The following is a 26,151-nucleotide window of genomic DNA, read 5'->3' on the forward strand; positions in this document are numbered from 1 at the left end:
GGCAGATGGAGAGGAGCCAAGAAAGAGACAGAGGACATGACAGTTCTGTGGAGGCCTACTCAGTGGGAGACAGTATGACAGGAGAAACCAGAGTGCCAGGAAGGCCCAAGCAGGAAGGGGTGCTGGGTGCTGTATGGCTCAGAGCCACAAGCAGCAGGACTGTTTGTGATGGCTCTTCCTACACCTGGGTCCAGGTGCACTCAAAGTCAGAGGTGGCATCTGCAGATGTCCCATAAGAGACACTGAAGACTCCTGCTGTCTGATGCAAGAGGATAATGGAAAGAGCACTGGACCACTAATCAAGAGATCTTGTTTCAAATCACAGCTGAGCAATCTTGAGCATATCACTTCCCTTCTCTGGGCCCCACTTCTCTCAACTTCAAAGCAGGAGTTGTACAGGTTGATCACATGTTCTCTTCTATGTTCACGTCTCTTGGTCTTCAAGTCTGTGGTCCCCTGAATGGTAGGTGGTATCTATGCTCCTCTTTGACTCCCATGCTCCCTCCAGGGGAGGAGCAGTATGCTTCCCTGGCCCACCCCCAACCCCCCACCTCTGATCTTGGGTTCGTTGATGACTTGCATTGGACCATGGGTTGTGGGCAGAAGACACAGTGTGCCAGTCCTCTTGTGCTTCTGCACCTGCCTAGAAGAGCACACTCAGCAGTCCCTACCTCTCCAGCCTGGGCCCCGGCATGAAGAGACACTCAGAGCAGGCTGGAACCCAATGCACAGTCAGAAGCTAAGCCGAGCCAAGCCCAGCTGAGCCACAGGCACCATGCAGACCCATGAATGGGGAATCAATGCTTGTTGTTGTGAGGCACTGCAATTCTGGAGTTGCTTGTTACCATAGCCAAAGCTGACTAATACACCACGTGTTGGGAAAGCATGTCTCGCAGAAGCTCACATCAGGGACCAGTCAAAAGCCTGCCTGAAGGAGAATGAAGGGCAGCCGGAGAAGCTCCTACAGGCTCTCCACTGCTGCCCCCCTCATGCCAGAGCCATACACCTCCATATGGAGACACCCCTGGCTTCTGGCAGCAACAACCCACGCCTCAGCAGGGTGGGAGGGGATTTCGGTGGAGGGGGAACGAAATTAAAATGCTCAAAGTCAAATTCCTCCTTATTCACAGTCCTCTCTCTTCCACGGTCCTCCAAAACTGGGCAGTCTGTTTCTTTCACTGTCTAGGTGCCATAAAAGGCCGCCTTAAAAAAGGCTCTGGAACTTAGGGTTGATGTATTGGTTTAGTGAGCAGGGAGAGGCAGCAAAAAGCTTAGACAAGTATCCAAGCACCAGCATCACTAGTCTCTGGCTGCTGTAATCAGCATGCAAGTCTCCAGGCCTCTCTGATTCCTAATTTAAAGAACTCCAAAGAAATCCACATAGCATCCTCCTAGCCAAATCCTAGCTAATAGATGTTTTCTTGCCAAACAGAGCAGTGTAGCATAATTGATATAATATACAAAGTAAAGCACAGAGAAGACCACTGTGGAACTTAAGTGCTGTCAGTATCATGGCCTAGGGGACAACCTGAGAGTTCCAAGTAGGATGTATGACTAGGGCTTAACCATGCTTCATGTCATTCAGAGAAAACCAGGACCTCAGTCATTTGAATGAAGACTCCATAGTTGAAAACCGTAAGCATTTTGGGGGGAAAACAGAAAGACTCAGCCCTCCACCAACCAACCTAACATACTAGAAGAGGAAGGAACATAGATTTGGGGATGGTGTGAAGGAACAGGCAGGAATTAGAGTGGTGGGTTTCCAACTTTTTTCTGAAACATCGAAGACTTTAAAACAAAGTCTTACCTAGAAGAGAAACATATGTAAATGGATAAAAGTATAAAAACTAAGGATGAAGCAAGGGTGAAGATTCAGAGCCTCTCTGTGTTGCATTCCACTGCCCACTCCCAAAAGTGGTTTCCTTGAAGCTGTGAGTGGAACACCAGGACTACATACAGTTTGAAAAACACTAGACTAGAGAAATCTTGGGTATTGTGATAGGCTCATGGAAAGCTGAGAAGGGGGGCAAGGGGCAGGTATCATCATGGCTGTTTCTGGGCATTTTGCTGTGAAGAGGATGGAATTAAATGTATAATCGTCCCTTGTTATGGCTTGGCAGCCATGGAGTACGCAACAGAGAAGAGGGCTTGCACATCCTGTCTGAGGCAGATAGTCTGACCAACTGACCTCTCTCAAGTCTTCTTAGAGGCGAGCCTCCTTATCCTTATCTTCAACTAGGCAAGAACAGATTTGCTCGGGAAAGATTTAGACCTTCTTTCTCTGGCCTACTTCCTCCCCCATCCCATCTACCCCTCACGTCTAAGATGTTGGCTCCTCCTGAGCTTGCAGGTCTCAAGCCTGGTGCTTTGGCCTTTAAGAGGGAGGGATCCTGAGAGATTGGTCTAACTCACCGCCACGTGGCTCTCCACTTCCCATAGAGACAAGCCCCAGACCCACCTATGCACACCACGTCCATGAATCCGTACATCCCATAGCAGATCTGGAAGAGGAGGTCTTGGCGCTGCCATTTTGCCGAGGGACTGAAGGTCGACCAGATGAGCCAAGAGATACTGGCAATGAGGAAGAGGGAACCCAAGATGGCGGCTGCAATCTGCACCTTCTCAATGACTGTCAGAGAGATGGCCTGCCACTGCAAAGAAGAGAAGGGCAGGTTAGCTGTTGCTGGGACACCCTTACTCCATTTCCATTCCATTCCCATGCTTCTTGCTTCTGCTGCCTCGACCTCTCACCTCTGGTTCAGGATTTAATACAGGGCTTTTTAATTTGTAGTACAATGGCTATTTTTACAAGTTTCTGAGTTTTATACTGCACTTTTAATATGGAGGAAACCTATAGCACACCAAATGATCAGAAATTATTGTAGGGAGTGAGTTCTGGGCAGCCATCACAGAGAAGGAAGGCCTGTATAACTGATTATGATACAGACAGAGAAATGGGAAGCAGAAAGTAAAAATGCAAAGCCAGTGTGGGTGGTATTCTAGGGCCCAGAATATTCTTTCCGGAGCAACATTGTTTATTTTCACACTAATAGGTGCTTTTCACACTAATAGGACACAGGCCTTTCTTTTGCTTATTTTCTACAACAACACCTGGCGTGTCATTTAATATAAGTGCTAGGGATTACCAATTTAACAGACAAGCCGAAGACATGGGATGTGGGGGAGAGATAAGAAAAACAGTATAATTTACTGACTATATATAAACACTGAGATTTCATTTTTTAACAGAAAAAGCACCATGCTAATAGCAGTATTGATGGATGGATTGAAAACTGGGGTGTGGGTGGGCTTCAACTCTGAAATTCTGTGATTCTATGGCTGGCCTAGGTAGCACAGGCGTAAGTGGACCTGGAGTTGGATTTTAGTTTGGGATTTATTCATGCTCTCACTCAACAAATATGCACTCTGCTAGGTGCTGGAGATAAAGCAGTAAGCAAAAACACGTAAGATTTCCATCCTCGTGGAATTTAAAGTCTAGAGAACACAGATGATCAAATAAATTTATTTACAGCTGCAATTTATCAGGCATAAGAGAAGAAGGTACACGGAACTGTGAGAGCCTTTGATGGGGGATTTGACTTGTCAGAAGAAGCAATGCTTGAGTTGGGTGGGAGTTTAGACAAAGGGAGGAGGGAAGAGTGCTCTAGGCACAGGAGAAGGCATGTGCAAAGGTCCTGTGGCAGAAAAAGCATAGTGAACATGAAAACCTGGAAGAAGGCCAGAGTGGGTGGAACAGAGAAAGCAAAAGGGAGTGTGGGGTGAGACAGCTGGGAAAATAAGAGAAGATCATGTGGAATCTTGAAGAATATGCACAGAATTTTGGCTTTGTCTTAAGAGTAAACATGCTGCTATTGAACACTTTTAACCAGGGAAGTGACAGGATCAGATGTGGGAAGGTAGAGGGCGGGACAGTCTTCTGATTGTAAGGATTTGTGTAAAGCCCTGCAGAGGACACCCCCAGCAGGCTTTTCAGCCTGAACGCCCCAGGAAAAGCAGACAACCTTCCATCAGCCAGTAGTGAGTCCTTGCTATGCATTAAATGGCCTGGATGGAAGCACTGATTCTGGCTCAGGAGGACTGACCAGTGGCCCCGAAGGAATTGTAACCATTGGAATACATTTCACTTGCTAGTCTAGATGTAGGACATCAGCCTTTACATTTAATTGTACAGATAGCATTCCATTACAGGTAATTGGGCCTTTAAATTTTCCACTGCTTCCCCTAGCCTAGGGTTACACAAAACAAGGGAATTTTCCAGAAGATGGCCTGATCCTACAGACTCCTCTCAAACACTCTACCACAAATGTTTTTTCCAGTGCCTGTCTCTCTGTGAAGAGGGTCCTTAACTGAGCTTTTTGTTTTGACCACTGGGTCATCATCAACCTTCACTTTCTCCTGCTCCAGACTTTAAAACCCCCAAATGTAGTGGTGTAGAAAGGTCCCCTTAATCCCAAGAGCCACCCTAACCCCTGATCCCCCAAGCTGGCTGTAGAACATAAGCAGGGCCCCTGACTACTGTTTGAAGCATGATGCACAAGGAACAGGGCGGGGTGCTGTGGCTGGGCTCTTCTGTCTGTCCCATGTGAGCCCCCACGAGAGGTGTGGGGAACAGAGCAGCAAAGAGTGAGCAGAGAACAAGAGAGCTCTGAACTCTCAAAGGGAAAGTTGGTGAGGGGAGAAGGGTTCCAAACGAGGTTCTGATCATGGTATCAGGAGACCCTCCACGTCCTGGCCTCCTGTGCCACAGCACCAGTGAACGGAAGAGCCTGAGGACTGGATGTTTCCTTTCGCAACAGGAAGGGTCCCTGAGCAAGGAGTCGGGACCCGGTTCTGGCAGAGCTCTGCCCCAGCCTGTGCAGTGTGGCCTCACAGAAGTCAGTAAGTCACGAGGACTGTCAGTTTTCCCTTTCATGAAAAATGGAAATAATTGGTCCTGCCCATGTCCTAGAGTATTGTGAGGGCTGAGTGAAATAGCTCTTCAATCAGAGCTTTGAACGGGACGAGCTGCCATCATCTCCAGTCTTCCATTATGTTTCAGCAAAAACACAGTGACGCACGTCAAGGTGGGAGACTCCCAAACGCACCCAGCCAAGTCTTCACCTGCACACTGGAGGTGAGAGGAGTCAGACCCCTGTATGCAAGCCTGCCCCATCAGGGCAACCCTGGGTAAATTGTGCCTCCACTGTTTCATCTGTAAATTGGGAATAACAATGCCCACTGCACTGGGTTGGTTTCAGTTTTAAATGACATAATATGTGTGAATACTTAGCGTGACTGCCCCCCCTCCCGCCCCGCAAGCACTAACTAAACATTTATTAATGTAACTGCAGTTCAGGTGGCTCCCTCAGTTAAGCACCGACCCTTGATCTTGGCTCAGGTCATGGTCTCATGGTTCATGAGATCAAGCCTCGTGTCAGGCTCTGTGCTGAGAGTGTGGAGCCTGCTTGGGATTCTCTCTCTCTCTCCCTCTCTCTCTGCCCCTTCCCTGCTTATGCTCTGTCTCTCTCTCTCTAAATAAATAAATAAACTTTAAAAAAAAATGTTTAAAATTTTAAAAATATATAACTGCAGTTCAGTTGTAGCAGAGAGGGCCCCGGGACCACCCTAAAAATCCTTTCTCAGTGCTTCTGCCACAAACAGAATCTTGCAGAGTATCTCTGGGATAATGTGCCGTCACAACCACTGTCTCTCACAACTTTGGATGGGGCATGGACCGTGAGGTGCGTACCCCGAGGCCTGGGAGAAATCTCCCCACTCTGACCGCAGAGGTATCCTGCCTGCTCCGTCCTGTCCTGCAGGTGGCTCAGCTGGGCTGTGGGAGCAGAAGTCAGCCCCACTGTGGCTGTCTCACTCCTGGCTGGGTCCGAGAAGCCCAGGGACACAAGTGGGACAATCTGGGCCACAGCCACACAACACCGCCGCTAGGCCAAACTACTTCCTCTTTCTGGTGCAATCTAGAAAAGTGCAGTGGCATTTACTGAGCACACACCATGTATTTCCAGGAGCAACAGAATCCAAGGGAGTCAGTCCCCAGTGTTCAGAAACTCACAGTTAAAGACATATTAGTAACTTAAATTAATACATCAGTATCGTCAATGCTGCCATTTGCTCACCATACTTAAAAAGATTAGAATAACCTTTTCTTTCTTTCTTTTTTCCTCCCAGGAAAAAATTATCCCTGAATGGTTTTTCATTCTATGAGTCAAGCTCCAATGCCTGTTTATGAGCCAAGGGGGCACTTTGGGGTAGTCCCGTGGATCTGGACTCTGACCCTTTTCTAAGGCTTGAGTGAGCAGAGAAGGAAGAAGAGAGTTAATACACCCCAGAGGGCATGGAATCAGCAGTCTCATGACACTGCTATTTTAAGACACTTCAGGATTTGAAATGAATGATTAAAGATGGAACCAGCACAGCGAGAGGCATCTCTTATTCTGACCCCTCCATATACCATCAGGGTGGCTGCTGAGGTGCCTGGGAGTCTTAGGGCCTCCTTCCAGAAACGATGCCCCCTGCTGGCCCACATGCATGCAGTAGCTCACACACGCACGCACACGCACGCACGCACACGCACGCACACATTCCTGACAGTGCCTTGTGTACGACTACATTGTGTTTAAAATCAAACGCGCCAGACACTGCAGCCCCAGGTTTCTGGCTCACCCTCCCTGCAAAGACCCCACCCCCACAGTCGCCCCGAACCACCGCCCTCCTGGGCTCGCAGAATCGACTCTGCCCCCTCCCGCTGAGAAAGGAGAAGGGAAACAGCTATGTCGGGCCCCTGAAGCTCCCTTCCTCACTGGCATGCTGGCTGATTGTGTGGCAGCTTCATTGGCTGACCAGGCACACGTAGAGGTATTTCCGGAAGCAAAGTGCTCTCTGTACATGTGGGTGCGCCTCACAGGGACCGCTGTTGGGTTTGGAGGATTTTCGAGGCAGGGCAGGGCCCGCCAACAGCTCCGGACGGGGCAGGAGGATGGGAGACAACAGGGTGCGGGTGCGGCCCTGTCCGAATCCCTGCGGCGGGCGCCACCCGGCCTGGCCCTCTCTGCCCCTCAGGGTCGCCCCTTCCCAGTCCTCCCTTTTCCTTCTGCCTTCCATTCTGTTTCTCGCCACCTCCCTCTCCTGTCTCTTCTCCATTTCCCCCTGTCCCTTGTCACTAGGAGTGTGGCGGTCCGTGGACCAGCGGCATCAGCATCACCCCTGGGTTGTTAGACATGCAGAATCTCGGGCTCCGCCCCAGACTCCTGAGTCACAGTCTGCTTTTTTTTTTTTTTTAATTTTTTTTAATATATGAAATTTATTGCCAACAGTCTGCTTTTTAAACAAGACTCCGGGTGAACTGAGTGCACATCAAAGTCTGGGCAGTGGCCCTGAGTCTCCTCCCTCCTCATTTCTTCTTTCCCCGCCCTTAGCTTTCCCTCAGTCTTCCTCCTCATACCCCTCACCCTCTGTCCTTTTTCCATTCTGCTATCATCTGACCTCTGGTCTGTCCCTCTTTCCTTTCTCTTCCTCCCTGCCTCCCCTCCGTCGTTTCTTTCTTTCCTTTCCCCTTCCATCCATCCAGCCAGCCAGCCAGCCAGCCATCTCTCCCTCCTTCCCTCCCTCCCTTGGCTCACTGATCCTGTCTACCACTTCACGCTCACACTGCTTTCTTTCTAAATCTTTCCTTTCCCTTTGCCCCATCCCTTTCCCTTCTTACTGAGGCCGAGGAGAAAACACGACTTCTCTCATCCCCTCTGCCCCCAGGCCACTGCCGTCTTGCCCACGCGGCCCGTCTCGTTCCTTTTCTCCAGACTGGCCCGGACTCGAAGGGGAGACCATCCTCGCTCCCGGTCATACCTGCAGAGGATTCTTTGTGCTTATGGCGATGACGTGATACTTGTAGTAACACAGCTCACAGCTCCAGCAGCCCCGCTCGCTGATCCACTTGATGAGGCAGGGCTGGTGCGTGCACTTGACCGAGCCATCACAGCGGCATGGGCTCAGCAGCTCCCCCTGCAGGGAGAGAGGCAGAGGGCGGTGAGGTCCCCGCCCAGCGTGTGGAGCGACGGTTGGGGCCACCCAGGGATGGCAGACCACACCACTGAAGCCAGGTCACGGGCTTTGTCGGGAAGCACCAGAAGTCCATGGGGGACAGGGGAGCCAGGCAGCCTCAGTGAATTCAACCAACAGTTCAGAGCCTCAGTACCCACTGGGTGCCGCCCAAGGCCTAGGGTGCCTGTAAAAATGAGCGGGTCGGTGTCTATGGAAGCCCCTTGCTGTCCAAAGAGGGTGCCAGCCTGGCGGACTTCTCTGTGAAGGGGGTCTCAAGCTCTAATGCCCTCAGAGCCAGGCAGACCATGCGAGTGACACAGGCAGCCAGCTGGTAGGGACACGGGCCAATCTAAGGTCCAGACCGCAAGTTAAAGAAAGGGAAAGCCACTGTCAGCGCCAGCCCATTCTGCACGTGGGAATCTAGGGAGCGATTTTTATGTAAAGTCTCCCAATAGTGAGATGTCCACAACAAAGGCAAGTCTTCTAAACATATCGTGAGTGTCATTTTGCCCGAGTTTGGAGCTCTGGTCTGAAGCCTTTGCACTCCCCCGCAGACCAGCACGTGGAGACTCAGGTCCCTCTGTGAAGCCTCCCTCCCCGGGTCCCTGAGTGACTAAACCTTGGCAGGTGGGGTAGGCATGAATCCCAAGGACCTAAGAGGTGTGTATCCATCCCTGCAGGCATGTCCTTTGGGCCTGGCTGGGAGTGGCCACGAAGCCTAGTCTAGGGTAGGCTTGGAAGCAGGGAGGCAGAGGACCTGGCCCAGCGAGATGGTGGCAGGATCTGAAGACCCTTGTGAGTAGACTGCAGAGATGGGCTTAGCCTCCAGAACACCCTGTGACGACATGTCAATGACCGTGACTGAAGCTGGCGTGTATCTGCTTCCTGCCAGGCCCGACGTGGCGGCCCCAAAGTGCCTCTGTGAGCCTCCCTGACTCTTTTTCTCTCTCTCTCCCCTCCCCGTTCCCTCCTTCCCCTTCTGGCTTGTCTTTCTCCCTCCCAGCTCAGAGTCCGTGGTTTCTACTTGCTAAATCCCACCACCCCCAAGTCCCTCATTTGCTTTCTTAAGGACTTGACAGTTGGGCCACCCCCCTTCCCCAGCCTGTGCCTTCTTCTGACCTACCCCAGGTTCTCTTTCTCCTTACTCCCTATGCCTTCCCTTCCCATTCCAACTCGTTTATTGTGGACCCAGCCCTTCCACCTCACTCCTATCAAAGGACCCAGAAGATGTCCCTGTGCCCCACACTGGTGTGTTTGCGATTTGGCCACGTAAGCCACGTCCCTGCTAACTTGGAGATTCCACCATTCAGGAAACCACATCTTGTTCCCCATTTTGAACAAGCAAGCACAGGAGCACCTGACCTATAAGACACACATTTAACCCATGGTCTTTGCTGTTGACTGTAGAACCAGCTGTTCCCTCCAAAGATGCACAGAATCATCTTTCCCTTCCAATTCAACCCCTATCACTCAAAGACCACACCTTGGCCTGGATGAGGTCTACAGTGTTCTTTTGTACCTGGTCTACCTGTCACACTGCTTCTCTATCTTCATGATAGTTCCAATACCACCTCCTACAGGGAGTCACCCCTGACTTTTCCAGGTTGAGCTCAGTTCTTTGATCTCTGAGTGCCTTGTGCGAGCACCTTGGGCAGATCCCTGTTAGAGCACTGAGTACCTCCTTATAAGGATCTGTGAGTATGCCTGTCTACTTGTCAGAGAAGCCCTGGAAGGCAGGGATGAGGGGTTGTTCACTCCTTTCCCCCAATGCCTAGCCCTCCTCCCCAAAGGCCCTCAACAACATTTGTGTTTGAGTAAATGAAAAAGCTAATCAAGTGTCTGTTCAGGTTCCCTGCACTGTCCCGAGGAACAGGGATGAGACTGCCCAGTCCAGGAGAATAGGGACCGTGTCCACTTGTGGACCTCTGGACCCCAGCACCTTGCCCAGTGCCCAGCACTCATTGTATGTATGCGCCATGAATGAACTTGGTGGTAGAAATTCTCAAAGTGCCTGGTCCCCATACAACCCTTCCTGGTTCCCCACGCTGCTCCTCCAGTATTGACGGGCCCCCTTCACTGTGGCTCCCGCCCTTCCCATACCCTCTGTTGCAGCACTTCCCCCATTTGTCTCTAGGTTACTACACCGTGATCCCTTACAGGGACAATATCGTTTCCATCTTTGCATCCTTAACACCTAATATAGTGCCTGAAACAGACTCTCCATCCAATATTGGTGGCAAAATGCATTCATATCTGTTTGATAAACAAGTTTTGCTCCCCTCGAACATGGCCAGCTCTGGCTCCAGGTGGGCAGCTGTGGTGCCTGGGAGAGTAGAAGAGGCAGGAGACGGCCACACTGCTGGACGCTCACCACACCCTTCCAGGTCCAAGGGCCCTTGGTAGTGAGTCGTTGCTGTGTGGCTCTCAGAAAGAAGCAGGAGGGAGAGAGTGGGGAGAGGTGTTGGGGGAGGGGCAAAAGCCCTCATCATTCATGGCAGCATTTCCCAGGCTCATTAATTCTAACAGGATGAGCTGGGTTTGATTAATCGGGTTGTTAAGCAGCCACGTCAAATTGCCAGTGGAGTAAGAGACATGACTTCCGGTCCCTGGCAATGTTGCCAAGTGGCAGAGAAGTCTACACTCCTTGCTTCCAAGCAGCAGCAACCAGGAGACAGGGCAGGAAGAGCTGCTGGCTAGGCACATATATTATCATATGATGATGATAATAATAACAATAATAATAATAAATCTGGAAAGATGTTATTTTAACCTTAGCATTTACATAAGTTTTGTATGTGATGATTTAGTATATTTTTATGTACATTTGGGAGAAGGGCCATAATCTTTGTCATGTTTAAGGCTTCTAAGAGGCCGCTTTACCACCTTTGACTGGTCAGGCCTATGCTTCTTCAAGAGCAGAAGAGATGGAAATGAGCCGGTAGCCAGACGAACTCAGGTTAGCCTTAAGATGATCTGTGCAGTAAACTCTGCTAAAAGCTGAAGTGTTGGAGCAGGAAGTGGTAAATGCCTCTGAGTGTAAGAACAACCCTTATTGAAGAGAAGGTTAAATGACCAGCTCAGAGTCACTCAGCCAGCCGGTGGCATGGCCAGAATCTAATGCCAGGTCTTTGTGACACCTGCCTCCAAGCTTCTCAGCACCCCGTTCATCCCTCCTGTGGACTCTGTCCCCACTGTCCCTCCCACACCTGTGCCCATGGTCTCTTCTCTGTCTCTCCTCCAGCCTCCTTGCCCAGCTGGTACCCCTCTGCCAAGTCTTTCCAGACTGCTAGCTACAGACCTGTCTCCTCTCCCCATGCTGCCACCCACAGTTGAGTGGTTCTTCTCTGTGTCTTCCAAGATTGGAGCTGTTCCTGTGTGCCCCATAGAACTCAGCACATTACTGGTGCACAGTAACGGGCATTGGCTGACTGGATGGGCACCAGGTGTAGAAGAGGATGAGCCCCTCTGGTCCAGCTCCTGAGACACCAGCCCTCGGGCTGGGGGGATTATTATGATCTTGTCTGCAGAGCTCAGCAAACTCCACGGATCAAAGGGGCTCATTAAATGCAAAGGGCCCTAAACACTCCTTGATGTTCTACTTGAAGCTTTGGGGCCCAGGGAATGACTAAGGCAAGACAAATCAGGTCTTCTCAAAAACCCTGGCCCCCAAGGGACATGGTGTCGGGGAGGCATGAAGAGCATGTTTTTCAGAGATTGGCTCCTTAGGTTTTGAATGCCTCTTCACGCTTACCGGCTGTGCAAACTTGGGCAGGCTGCTCAACCTCTCTGAGGCTTCTTTATCTTTCTGTTGCAAGCAACTCTTACCTCCTCCAAGGGTGGCATGATGTCATGCCCACAAAGTGCTAGATACAGTGCCTGGCACAAGTAAGTCCTCTTGTGCAAGTATTGCAATTCTAACTCATGTTTCCATGAGGACTTTAATTTCATAGTTTTTTTCTACTATAGCTCTATTCTGTTCTCCTACTAGCAAATAAGGAAGAAGCCATGCCTTAGGTAAAGGGTCCGTCGAGCCCCTGTGGGAGGGTGAGATTAAAGAACTATCTAAGACAGTCTGCCCTTGTGAGATGGATGAGGGATCAGAATATAGATCCTGCCGAATTCCGGTCCAGGACTGTCCTCTGTGTTACCACGGGAATGCTGAGAGCATTTGGGGGGCTCTCCTTCCCTGGGGATGTTGCACAGAAGAGCACAACCCTCCTGGATGGGTTAAGTGGGGTCATGCTAGAGGCAAGAGGCAGGACGGGTTGATCTGCAGCCTTTGGCTGTGGCTGAGCTGGTGGGCGGGGAGGAGAACTGGGTGGATTCTCCTCACTGCCAATGACAAGGCAAGCTGCAGGTGTGAGACTCCAGTCGTTTCTCCATTCACAGATTTCTTTCTGTTTATTTTCAGCTTTCTTCCATTCTTTCTCCTCTCCATCTGAAAGGACTTGCTTCTGGAGTCCTTAGGTTACCTGGTTGCCATGACAGTGGCAGGTAAGCCAAGACTTCCCATTCCACCCACACAGGCACCAGGCATCCCTGCCACAGAAAGACACAAATACAGTCTAGTGACGCAAAGACAGCCCCAGCCCTGCTGCAATGTGCAGCTCCAGAAGATCAGGAAAAAGGAGACAACAGAAGCCCTAGCTTTGGGGTGCAGTTTAGGTACATCATCCATTACCGACCCTAATGTTGTGGTTAAGAGCTTGGACTCTAATCCTAGGAAGTCTCAGGTATATCCAGGCTCTTACAATCTGTGTGACCCTGGGAAAGTTGCTTAACCTCTCTGGGCCTCATTCAGTCATTCCTGTATTCATCAAGCATTCATCTAGTATGTTCCAGGTTCTGTTCTAGGTGACAAGGATACAATGGCAAGTAGAACTAACCAAATTCTCTACTAGACAGAGAAAGACAATAAAAAATATAAACAAATAAACTATAAGTACCTAAGATGTTGTCATGTGCTATGGAGAAAAAATGAGCAGGGAAAAGGAAAATAGAAGAGTAGGGAGTGGGAAGGTTGGTATTCTAAATAGGGTGGCTGACAGGCTTCACCAAACAGGGACATTTGAGTGAAGACTTGGGGAAGGTCAAGAGGCACACCATGCAGATACCTGGGAGCTGAACATTTCAGGCAGAGGGAACATCATGTGCAAAGGCCCTGAGGCAGAAGCATGCCTGGCATGTTTTGGGGACACCAAAGAGACTGGTGTGTCCGGGGTAGAGTGAATGAGGGGAAGGGGAGTTGGAGATGAGGTCAGAGATAAAAAGGGGAGGAAGAATGAGAGACAAATCAGGAGACAGCCACTTTAAAAACTTGGCACTCACTATGAATGAGAAAAGAGAGTTTTGAGGAGAGGAGAGTGATATGATCTGACCATGTTTGACAGGATCACTCTGACTGCTGTACTGAAAACAGACCAGACAGAAGTAAGGGCCAAGTAGAAAGACAAGGCTGTTGCAGTAATCCAGGCGGGTGATGATGCTGTTTTGGACCCGTATGGAAGCAGTGGGAGTTCTGAGAAGCAGTCAGCTTCTAGATCTGTTTTGAAGACACTGATAATAAGATTTGCCGATGGCCTGGATGGGTGGATGAAAGGAGAGAAATCGAGGATGACGCTGATTCTGACCTGAGCCATGAGACGGATGGGGAGTTGCTTTCATTTGAGATGGGAAAGACTCAGGGAAGGACAGGTTTTGGAGGGCAGATTGGGAGCTCAGTTTTGGACGTGTCAATGTTGAGATGCCTATTACATAGGCACCAAACAGAGACCCTTCCCAGCCAGACCGGCCAGCTTCTCGTTTCCCGTCTCAGTGTTGCCAAGGCCAGACCTTGGCTCCTGGAGACTAACAGTGTGTCAACCCTTGCACAAAGAAATAAGGAGTTGTTGCAAGGTAATTTGATTTTAAAAAGAAAGAACTCTATTACCAAGTAGGAAAAAAAAAAGATTTAGGGCCTTAATGAGCTATAGTTATCCACACTAAATCCAATTAGCCACATAATTATTTCTAGTTCTGCTCTCATACCAAGCAGCTTAATTTCACAAACACACACACAAAACACACGCGTAGAATCTCCCTCCCTCTTCATGGAAAAATCTCCAGCCTCGCTGCTCATCAGTTCAGAAAAAAAGAATACAGAAAGACACAAGGAACACCAACACAGAGACCCAAACCCAACCCTCCAAACCATGGGCTTTCATTTTCATGATAATTATTTTATTCCTGCAATGCTTTTCCCCTTATAATTTAACCGGTAGAAGACAAATGTACCTATTTCCTCTAACTGCCTCTAAATTTACTCAACTGGTACTAGAAAGAAGAACTTAACCTCACAATAATTGAATTTAAATAACATCTAATTCCATACAGTCAAACACAGCCTGCATAATAAATAAACGAAGCTATATGAGGGGCTGGAGGAAAGAAAGAAGGTCATGTCTTATGCGTATATTCATAATCATATCTGTATTTCTAATGACCTAAATGGGCAATATCCTGTCCGTTTGTCTTTCTGTGTAACTCATCATGGTCCTTGCCATCATTACCAAAGAGCTCAAATTAAAGGCTGTTCTGCCCTCACTCCTTTGCCTGACTCAATAGAAAAATGTAATTTCGACAAACCTCCGCTGGCCAGAATCGGGCAATGTGCATACGGCACAGAGCTGGGCTTGTTTCCAGGGCTCCAGGCCGCCAGGGTGAAAGTGCAGAAATTCCAGGTCACAAAGTCCTCTTTCTTTCCCTCAAAGGTGGCCAAAGCAGGGGCACAAGTCAATGGCATGTTAGTAAGGGGGGAATACTGAACTGCCCCCTGGGGTCGGCCCTCCACACTCCCTGTACATTGGCAGAGGGATGCCCGGTTCCAGTTGTGCAAAACCTTTGTATTCTTTGAAGGGGTGGCGGTGCAATTCTGCAAAAATTAATTTTCAGCCACTGTAATGAACACATCACTCGGTGTGTAGAGGGGATACAGCAGATGTTACAAGTGTAAACGATGATGATGTGCCACCCTTGATGAACGTTTCAAAAAACACAACCCTAGGCACTCAGAACCTTCTCTGTGGCTGACTCCTGCAAAACAGAACAGCTGGGTCTCTCCTGGGTGCCCACACCAGCGCTGCCAACCTCTGGCTGGTGAGCTTGGCTTTACGCCATCTAGGCCTTGAGTCCCTGGTTCTCAGAATTCAGCATACGTAAGAACCACTTGGAAGCTTGTTACGAGGCTACCCAGGCTTTGCTCCAGAGATTCTGATTCCATGTGGACCCACTCTTCCTCTCTTTGAAGCAAGGTTGGCTGAGACTCATTTTGCAAAGCCCTGGACCAGATACATTTCAGCAAACCTTCTGTCTCCTACATCACTCTAAGACTCTTATGCATACAAAGATAAAAACAAATACCAATAGGTAACACATATTGAATGCTTACTATGTACTGAGCCCTGTGTGCCAGCTTTGACTGCTGAGTTCAAATCCTGGTTCTTCCACTCAGTGGTGAAGGGCACCGAGCAGATTACTTACCCACACTGAGCCGCAGGCCCATCATGCCCATCTGTACGGTTTTAGAAACGCTGCCACTGCTATGGCTGACTCTCTTACTAGCTCACGCTCACTGAGCATGCGCTGGGGGCGGCTGTTGTTCTAAGCACTTGCCACGCATGAGCCGGTATAGCATGGCGACTAGGGCCGGTGGATGCAGACTGGCTGGTTTGAATCCTTGCTCTGTCATTTATTACCTGTGTGACTGTGGTAAGTCTGCTCAGAGGTAAAGTGGGACCAAAGATGCTTCCCCTGCCTCCCCAGGGTCTCCCGGAGATTCAACGAAATAATACACAACGACAAGTACTTAGAACCCAGCTGGCACATAGTGGGTGCTCGTTGTAGATCATTCCTCATTGTCTCTCATGTACCCATCAGGTCTTACGGGGTCTCTCCACATCCTAACGAAAGGAGGCAGGCAGGGGGTATGCTCTCTCGCACTGCGGCCGAGGGGTCTCTGCAGTTGGCTACCTCACCAAGGACTTCACTTGACCACCTTGTAGACGAAGCTCCTCGGTCTGAAACCAGTGACCACTTAAGCTGCCTGGGAGCCTGGATAATGAGTGTCAGGTAACAACAGTGTGTTGAAGGCCAGGGGCCTCCAGGTGCTGCTAACTACCCTGGTATTTCGGGGGAGGGAAGAACAAACCAGATACTCCAGCTCCCGTTCACCTGCTGGCCTCGGCCTCTCCTGGGAGCCCTCCCTGCGCTTTCTCCCTCACATGCTTGTGCTCCTTCCTCCCATGACGGGGTAAATGACAAGGCATTAAGCTGTGAGTGTTTGCAGCCGTCACTCCACTCTCCCCTTGCCCTTTCAGGCAAGGCTGTGAAAATGTGTCCCCAGGGCCAACCGACGACTTGGTGATGCCCTTATGAGGGGCAGTGAAAGCAGAGCAGAGAGGCTAATCTGTGTCACAAGGAGTTTAGCGAGAGAAGAGAAGTATGAGAGGGAAAAGAGATTTTTGCCCTATAATATGCCCTGCCTGCTTTACAGAGAGTAAACACCGACGTGCTTTTCAGTTCTTTCTCTGCATGGGACTTCCATTTCTTCTTCGTGACAAGCTTTGTTCAGATTATCCTCTGTTCAGAGGGCAAAGCCTGAAGCCCAGAGAGGGCGGGGGACTTCCCCAGGGTGGTATGGAGGGGTGCTCTCCCACCGTGGGCTCAGGGCTTCCTCCCCTGCTGGACTGACGCCTCTCACAGGGCCATTCCCGTTCCAGACTCTGCCGCAAGCTCAGCCCAGTTCTTTTCACACCTCTCAAGGAAGCATACTATTCCTGAAGTCTTGGCTGTGCTTCCCTGTCAGGAATAAGCTCGCTAAGTAGAATTGGAATTACTATGGCGTGTGAATAGACTCCGGTCTGTTGACTCCAAGCTTCTGTTAAGCTGCTCCGAGCAGCTTCTGTCATGTTGGCAATTTTACTTTTTGTTTGAGAGAATTCTATATTCCTTACTTCTGGGGCTGGGAAGGAGGTGGTTTTCAAAGGCCCTTCTCTTTATCCCCCATGCCTCTGGTCAGAGGGCCTGCCCCCAACCCTGAAGTATGGAGTGGTGCTGTATAGAGATTATGCCAGGAAAGGGGGTCCCAGAGGTTCCCATGTTCACCAGTGCCCTCCAGTTTTCCCTTTTGGATGCATATACGAGAAACACCATAGAACAAGTCCAAAGTTCATAGAACAGCCCAGGCTTCGGTACTCAAGGAAGAGGGTGTGGGTATTTATGGATGGACAGTGTTTCCCTCCAAAAGACTGAGACTATAGCCCACAGTCTCCTCCTTTAAGGAGCCATTCAGGGGCCTTGGTTGAGCATTGGCTCTGGGCCCTCGTGCAGAGACCACAAGAGGGTGCCTGCCCAGGACACACACACACCGGGACGTGTTTTCTCAAACCCATCTGGATTCTCAGCTTTTGCCATGGTTTTTAGGCCTGTGCTTCGTTTAATCAGTGGCTGGTAAGCATAATATCACTTCCTTTTATTTGCCTTTAACCTTTTTCAGATGGCGAGGTGGTCAGGCAGACAATCAAGACTTTTCTGGGACTTTAGTCATTTTCTGGGATTTGGTGAGCCTCATCCACACTGCTCCTCCCCTTAGATGTCGTGATTGTGTGAAACCACGTTTGTCTCCCCCCTAGCAGCCATCCATCAGCAAAAAGTTTTAGCTTTAGATCCCGTTCTCATGTCATGCATCATTTCAGCCACTTTCTTCTGGTTCTTCACCAATTGCTTGGATTTTTAAGGTAAGTTTTCCTACTACATCTCAGACAGCCAAGGATCCTCATGTCCAAAGGCTGAGACAGACAAAATCACATAAAAACATGGAGAGATTTATTATATATCAAAATTTTCCTTATAACTATGCCCCCCCCACAGACACATAATTTCCCCCAAATCAGAAACATAATATTCAGTCTATTTTTAACTTGTATCTTTCCATTCACACTATGTCATGAAAAGCTTCTCATGGTGAGGGCGCCTGGATGGTTCAATCAGTTAAGCATCCAACTGTTGATCTCAGCTCGGGTCTTGATCTCAGGGTTGTGAGTTCGAGCCCTGTGTTGGGCTCCACGCTCAGGGTGGAGCCTACTTAAAAAAAAAAAAGGAAAAATTTCTCATGGTGACCCATGATTTCACAGTTCATATCCATGATTATTTCCTTAAAAGACAGTCCTGGAGTGGAATTCCTAATTCAAAGGGCATTAGCATTTGTAAGGCTGTTGGTGCACATTACCAAATTGTCATCTTCTGCAAGATGACCCGTTTTCCATCCCTGTCATTACCGTGTGTCATTACCTCCTGTTATTGCCTCATATTCAAGATCTTGTCCTTTCTCCACATTCTCATGGGCATCTGTCAGTAATACCATAGCTGTGACCCTGAGAAAAAAGGCTGAGAAAACACAGGCGGTCTATTCCTTTCTACCTTTGTTTCCACTGTGGGGGACGAGCAGGAGGTGACCACAGGACCGCAGAATTAAGTCCAGAATTTTCAGCAAGATAACTGAGGCAATCTTGGGGGAGAGTCTCAGCCATAAAGGAGAAACAGGGAGTACGTAGCCCACTGGAAGCTGCAGAATCTTACCCTGGGTGCTGGGGGCAAGGGAGGGATTTTTTTTCTCCAAGGACCTGATATATGATGACAGGAATGACTCAGTGTTTTTGTCAAGAGCCAGGACAGCTCAGTCTCTGGGATGGTGACCTATAAAGCTAAGACACCTGGGGCTAACGGGTTCCACATTTAAGACCCCTCACCTGGATAACTGCCCTCTAAGACAGCTAGGTATGAGTACGTACAGTCACTGCATGCAACAATACTCATATGTGACTGGGCGACTTTGCTGTTAAAGGTATCATCTCGCCTTATTGTCCCTGCTACAATTTCAGTCTTTTCCTATCTTTTCATGATGAATGGACAATGCTTTAAGATCAAACAACTTCTAGCCCTGCTGTTTGCTAGCCGTGTCAGTTAGTTTCAGCTGCTAACTATGCTCCTGCATATCTACCCCAAAATTAATGGCATAAAATTACTACCACTTATTATTTTTCACAAGTCTACAAGTTGGCTGAGTCGTACTGCTCTGGTTTGGCTGGGCTTGGCTGGGCTTGGCCGGGCTCGTTCTTGCATATGTGAGTTGGCTAGAGGCTGGTGATCAGGGATGAGCCCCCCTCTGCTCACATGTCTCTTATCATCCAATAGGACTGCCTGGGCTTGTTCACATAATGCCGGAAGAGTTCCTGCCAGTAAGAGAGGGTAGGCCCAGATGTGCAAGCTCTTTTCAAGCCTTTGCTTATATCAAGTTTGCTAATGTCCCATTGGCCAAGTCATGTGGCCTACTCCAGACTCAATGTGAAGAGGCATTACCAAAAGGAAGGGACTAGAGGGAAGCATAAAGATCTAAGGCCATTAGTACAATCAATCTATCACATTAGCTCTATGACCTTGGACAATTTCCTTAACTTCTCTGAGTCTTGCTTCCATCATCTGTAAAAAGGCAGAGCTTCGTAGGATTCCTTGCTATAATATATGTACAATGTCTGTAAACGCAGTAAACACTCCATATGTGTTAATTTCCTTCTCTTCTCCTTTTCTGTCATTTGGACTTTTCTCTTTTTTCCCTTAAATGCATTATTTCTATGCATTACCCTCTTCATTTAAAGCTTCCACATAATAACACTAAACATTATGCCTATGGCTTCTGTTGAATCCCCAACTCCTAGCCTGTGGCTAACACAGTGGGTACGCCCTCAATTCATTCCAATGAGCTGGAATTTGGATAGTAAGAGAATCTGGGGGTTTCTCCTCCCTGTGTTCCTCGACTGCCCAGTTGAGAGATGACATCTTGGCTTTCTGATCCAGCTCCAATATCAAGAATGAAAAAGAAAGGGTTAACACATTTGCATTAACTGATGACTCAGAATAGAGGCAACAAGATGGGGAACCTCCATTTCCTAATTTATAGGTGGCCTTGGGGGTAGGATAAGTATCCTGGCCTCTCCTTAGCTAATCAGGCTCCAGAAGAGACATTAATTGCAGCCAGTCCAACCTGCTGGGGAGACCCAAGGCTGCCAGCTCCCTTGCTGGGAATGGAATAGAATTTTAATTGGCTGTGAAAGCATCATGGCAGGAGGTGCATGAAAGAGTTGATCCACTCCCCCAAAGCAGGTGAAAGAAGCTCTAGGGGAAAGGCCCTGAAGAGGTGCATGGCAGCAAAGACCAGCCACATTCAGGGCTCATCCCAGCGGCCACACCACTGGTCCAGTTCCAGGGCTGGACTCCAGCCAGGGTCAAGGACTCACACATTATGCTTGGTGTGTGTGGTCAGCACAGGAGCACTAAACCTGTAAACCTGCTCATCTCTGTCAGCACCCCACCCTGGACTTTCATGACAGAAGCACTACATACTGTCACTTGCATGGCCAAGAAAGTCAGCATCCTCTGCCTCAGAGAATTCTCCAAATATAAGCTCCATCCCCCAGTGTGTGTGTGTGTGTGTGTGTGTGTGTGTGTGTGCGCGCACGCGCACGCAGGTATATCCATTTGTCCATTCGTATAGTTGGAATTGGTGGCACAGCATTCGTGTACTGTTGTTTCACAGCAATGTTAAATTTTTTTTACTCAAGTAAATGAATGTGATAAGGTTTGGGAAAGATGTGTCCTTGTGGCAACATGTGTATTTTCTGCCAACGCATTTCCTGGCACACGTAGAACATGGGATCATTTGTAGGTCAGTGGATGTACCTATGAAAACGAGTGGAAATAAACGTGTTCATGTAAGCATACAGTGATGCATGTTGTTGTGGTTTTCAGAGACTCCTGGGCAAGTTATTTAACCTCCTCGTGGCTTAGCTTCATTATCAATAAAATGAGGGCAATAGTACTACTTATCTAATAAAACTGTTGGAAAGAATAAGATGTAAAGAGCTTAAAACAATGCAGAGACTCAATGAATGTGTTTTCAGGATTACGTCTAGTGAAGGGGAGAGTCGGGGAGCTCACCGTGCTCTGTTGACCTAGTGGTATAATGAAACTGCAGGCAAAAAAGTAAAGCAGAAAACCAAAAAATATACAAGCAAAATCAGCGCTTTCAGAAAGCTGTTTTGTAAGATGAGAGCTTAATAAAAACTCAGAATTTTCAAGGAAACTACTTCATTAATCTTTAAAACTTAAGGCAATAAAACATCATTTATAACTACTGAACAGTTTTATTTTTATTGTGTATTTAGATTTTTATTATCAAGTTTTTATTAAAGATTTATCAAAAATTCAGTTAAGATAGAAGATATGCTTTGAAGGACACCATTAAAAATGGAATTTTATGGGGCACCTGGGTGGCTCAGTAGGTTAGGCATCCAATTCTTGACTTCAGCTCAGGTCATAATTTCATAGTTCATGAGATCCGTGTTGGGCTCTGCACTGATAGTGTGGAATCTGCTTGAGATTTTCTCTTTCCCTCTCTCTCGGCCCCTCCTTTGCTCATGCTCTCCCTCTCTCAAAATAAATAAATAAACATTTTTTAAATGGAATTTTATAATTTGTAGAGATAGGAAGACAAGCTTCTAAAACCAAAGCCTAAACCAAAACCTCATTTCCGTTTCCACTCTCACTGCACTCCTCCCATTCATGCCTTTTGTCTCCTTAATGGGGAACAAGACACCTTTCTGGTTTAAGCTCAGAATATAGAAATGAAAATAGCCAGGATAAAAGAAATGACTGATAGAGAGCATCTTCTTTGAAATGGTGAGGACTTCATCTCCCAAAAAAAGCAGATGGAAGTTCTTGACCTTTGGGACAAAGAACCTAAGGAAGGTCACGTCAATTCATGCCCTTGAAGACAGAATAGCCCTCTCATACTGGAAACAGCTCTTTCCCCTGCAAACCTGGTCCCTAGATCACACCTGGCTATACAAGCTCCTGTGCCTAACTTACTCCAATTGTACCACCAATGTTGGGGGAGGACAGCCATTTAAAGAAGTAATTGGTTGCACAAATCAGATCACCCCTTCTGAGGATGATCTTTCTCACATTTCCTGCATCTGTAATAGATTAACAGCGTCAGTGGAGGTAGACCTTGTTGTTTTTCCACTGTTCAAGGGACTGAACAACATGGCTGGGCCACGTGATTAGGGGTGAGGCTGCAGGTGTCAAAGTTCGCCTCAGAGAGTACAGCTGCCCACAGGGGATGCATCGCTGATGGTGTAAGGGATGACTGAGCTCTGGGAGTAGATTAGATGAAAGCTTGGCTTTGAGTCCTGGACACTCCTCTTGCCCCTTGGGTGTGTCTGTTTCTTTTTTTTTTTTCTAGGCCTCTCTCTTTTCTTTATTGAAATGGGGATGTGGGGTTAAACAGTCCCTCCCAGTGTCTGATAGTTTCTGACTTTTTAAGATTCTATAATTTATACAAAGGCTCTATAGATGCAAAACATGAGATTCCAGGAGTTGCTTGAAGGTGAACTAGGCTGAAGGCATAGCAGCAGGAGCTCTTTGTGACTGAGGTGAGCACACTGCATGGGCAGAGGAGAAGGTCATTTGGAGTGGCACCATCAACCACTGGAAGCCCCCTCCCTGCCCATCCCAGAGCCCTGAAGCAGGGGATCCAGAGAGAGTGACTTAGGGTTGTGCATCCATGGTACAGCAGAGGGAGAAGCATGTAGCCGTGGGAGTCCTCGGGGTCCTAGAGACAGCTGTTCCCTATTGCTTGCCCCAAATTATTTTTATTATTTATTTTGAGAGAAAGAGAACATGAGCAGGGGAGGGGCAGAGAGAGAGGGAGAGAGAGAATCCCAAGCAGACTCTACACCATCAGTGCAGAGTCCTACTTGGGGCTCAAACTCCTGAACTGTGAGATCATGACCAGAGCCAAAACCAAGAATCGGGTGCTTAACTGAGCCACCCAGGTGCCTCACCCCAAATTATTTTTAAAGAGCATATGACTCACTTCCTCATGCCCCCATGTCACCTAACAAGCTTTTTATCTTTTGTTTGGCTGCTCAGCTATATGAGATCCTAGAACGAGCTCCTTGGACATAGGCACATAATCATTCTAGGTATTGAAAAGCAGTGTCTTCCACTATAAACATAAATCAGTTTTCTGGTCTCTATCTTGGTTTCTCACATGTTTTCTTGGCCCAAATAGGTCTTTTCAAAATATGACCAGATACTGACCAAATCTTTTACCCTGACCAGAATAAAAGGTCATTAAATCAAGGTTCCAGACTTCCCTCAGCACAACCTTGCGGGGAAGTTGGGGACAAAACTCCTCTTTAAGTTGTTGTTCATTCCCATCCATTCCTCCTGCTCCCTGCACCCCCATCCAGCAAAGGAGATGAATTACTCCTGACAGGTACATGATGTGAAGTCATACCATCTATTTATGTGTTTATTCTGTTGTCTGGTCTTTGCTCTTTAAATTCCCATAAGTCAAGTCTGTCTTAAACCCTAGGACAGTGTGAAAAACATTCACAGACCCCATGGAAACCAATCAACTCAGCATGCAAGCATCCCTGTGTTATTCTTAATGATTCACCGGCTTCTCAGTGACAGGGAGCTCACTACCTTAAAGGCTACCCATTGTATTTTTAAATAGTTCCAACCAGTGAATGCTTGCTGGAGAAATGATAAATACTCAATTGCAAGCTGCAGGAAGACAGGGCTTTGTGCAAGCCATGGTGAAGAGGCATTGCAAAAGATTGGACAATGATATATGATGGACATGATATATGGCATGTGCGTCTGGATTAGTGTGTGGAGAAGAAAAGGAGATAGGCAGGTATAAGTTCAAGGTTGTGTACTATGTGTGTGAACGTTCAGGTGGTCCTGGTACATGGCCTGAGTGCCCTTTCCCATCACCTCTGCAACAATTTCCCCCATCCTGTGTCCTACTTCCCTCATCTGGAATAAATACTCATCTCTACTCACCCAGAGCATCACCTTTTTTGTCTGGGCTCTAATCCTCAGACAAAAATGCCAGAGGCAAGAAGAACGCAAGAGAGGCAGAGAAGGGGAGGGGAACATGAGTCAAAAGAGCCAATGTGGGATACTTAGGAGTTGCCAAAAGACTCAATAAGAAAAGTAGTGGAATGGATGGGCAGGGCGCTCATGGCCCCAGCGAAGCTGGCAGACATCCACATGTAAATACTCAGACGCTATGGCAAAGAGCTCCAGTTCCATGAATTTTTGGCTTCCTGCCTCTCATCCCAGAGTTATCATAGGCCCATGAGGGAACTGAATAACCTGTGCCAGGGTCTGTTCTGGGTGGTTTGGTCATGTGGAAGGAATCAAGGGCTGGTCTTCACCAGCCATCTCCCTATATCCATTGTTGTGCTGTTACCCGAGCCCTTCAGAGTAATAACACAGCATAAACCTAAAGAATAAAGAGGCAAGAGACCACACACGCCCTATCCTAGCATGCCTTCTATCTAAACACTCCTTTTTGGTCAAGACATCCCAACACATCTACCTAACCACCCCACACCCACTTTCATCTAAACATTTTTCATGATGGTTGTCATCATCATCATCATTAGGATTGAGATTGCTTCAGTTTCACCATTTGTACTCCAAGGACATTTGATTCTGTGTTTACAAGTGCAAAGTTTTAATAGGAATTATATATGCATCAATACACTCTCCTTGAGAATGTATTTTGCAAAAAGAATCCCATCAAGTCAACTTAATTTTTGATCAACCTTTTTTAATATAGAGCAGCTAAACGATTTCTATTTCTCATTTAATGTTATTGAAACTTTTCATTGGGGTAATTCATTTTATATGAAAAAAATGTGTGTTAACCACTTGATCAGTTGATCTGGTTTGGGTCCATGTTAAAATTCACTCATTATAGCTTCCATCATTGAAAGTTTTATTTTGTGGCCTTTAAAATCCTTCCAAATTTAATTTTTTCTGGATCAAAGTTTGCCAGTCTGAATTTTCTCAAGAAGCTGTGATCTTGTGCCAGATTTTAATAAATTATAAATTTCACTGAGGGCAGTTTTGGCCACTGACGGTTTTCTTGTAGTGAGTGTTTCTAAACACCATCAAGATGCCCTCCCACGGAAGAGCAAGGGTGCTTTGTTAACTGCCAAGTACATGTGGGCGTCAAATAAATATGACCTCATTTAAGCCTACAACAGTGGTGAGAGGCAAGTATTATTATCCCCATTTTATAGATCAGTGAAGTCAAAAGAAGTGAGGTCATCTGCCCAATGTTATACAGCAGTTATATGATGAAGCTGGGAATTGAAAACTAAGCTTTTGAGTCTTAAAAGTTTTCATTGTTTTTACTGTATCACACTAGCTCTGTCTTCATTTATAATTGTACTGTGTTCACTGGCTGCACATATTCTCATGGTATCTTCTGCCTTGCTCTTGCTATTTCCTGTTCTCTGTCACACACACACGCTTACACGCACCCTTTGTGCTTCTAACAAAGCACACCAGACTGCCGTTGTACTCTAGGCCTCACCCCCAGGAGCAACGTGACTCATTTTCTCCTCCCTCTCCAGAAGAGAAAGACCTGGGAGGAGCTCCTGGTGACAGCACCTTAGGTGGGTCCTCACATGATCACATCCATGTATGCCACCAAGTTCAAGGTCCAGCTGGAAACCTGAATGAGGTGGCCAGGTGGTACTGGTGGTGGTGGTGGTGGTGGTGTGTGTGAGTGTGTGAGTGTATGTGTCAGTAAATGGGCCCCACCCAGGGCAGGGGAGCAGGCTGCTGCACAGAAGCCCGGGCCCCACAGCCCTGCCACTGACAGTGACACACAGAGTCTTGACCACCAGGCTGGGGGGTACATCAGCCTGTTGTTTTATTTAGTCAGGAAGAGCATGTCTTTTCAGTGGAGCACATCCAGACAGTTTCCTTTTTTACAACAAATTACAGGGGGATGGGAAGGAAAGGAAATGGAGGGAGGGAGGGAGGGAGGGAGAGGGGCTTCTATTTTTAAACCCTTGCCAGGCATTAGTTCTATGGAGGTTTCTGTGAGGAAAAGAGAAGGGAAGAAAAGATGGGAAGCAGCAAGGGATAGCTGACTGGAAGGGCAAGGTCTAGGATAGTGGTCTTCAAACA

The 26,151-nt window shown here is 47.8% G+C and overlaps 1 protein-coding gene across 1 annotated transcript in view; it reads right to left on the bottom strand.

Moving 5' to 3' along the window:
* MARCHF4 (membrane associated ring-CH-type finger 4) overlaps window positions 1-26,151 on the bottom strand; it is a 106,453-nt gene that overhangs the window by 16,639 nt on the left and 63,663 nt on the right. The window contains exons 2-3 of the mRNA XM_042953155.1: window positions 7,861-8,016; window positions 2,459-2,651 (exon numbers count right to left, since the gene is read on the bottom strand). Of these exons, the coding sequence (XP_042809089.1) occupies window positions 2,459-2,651; window positions 7,861-8,016 (349 nt within the window). The remainder of the gene's footprint in view (window positions 1-2,458; window positions 2,652-7,860; window positions 8,017-26,151) is intronic.

This window comes from Panthera leo, chromosome C1, assembly GCF_018350215.1.
Source record: "Panthera leo isolate Ple1 chromosome C1, P.leo_Ple1_pat1.1, whole genome shotgun sequence".
Classification (NCBI taxonomy): domain Eukaryota; kingdom Metazoa; phylum Chordata; class Mammalia; order Carnivora; family Felidae; genus Panthera; species Panthera leo.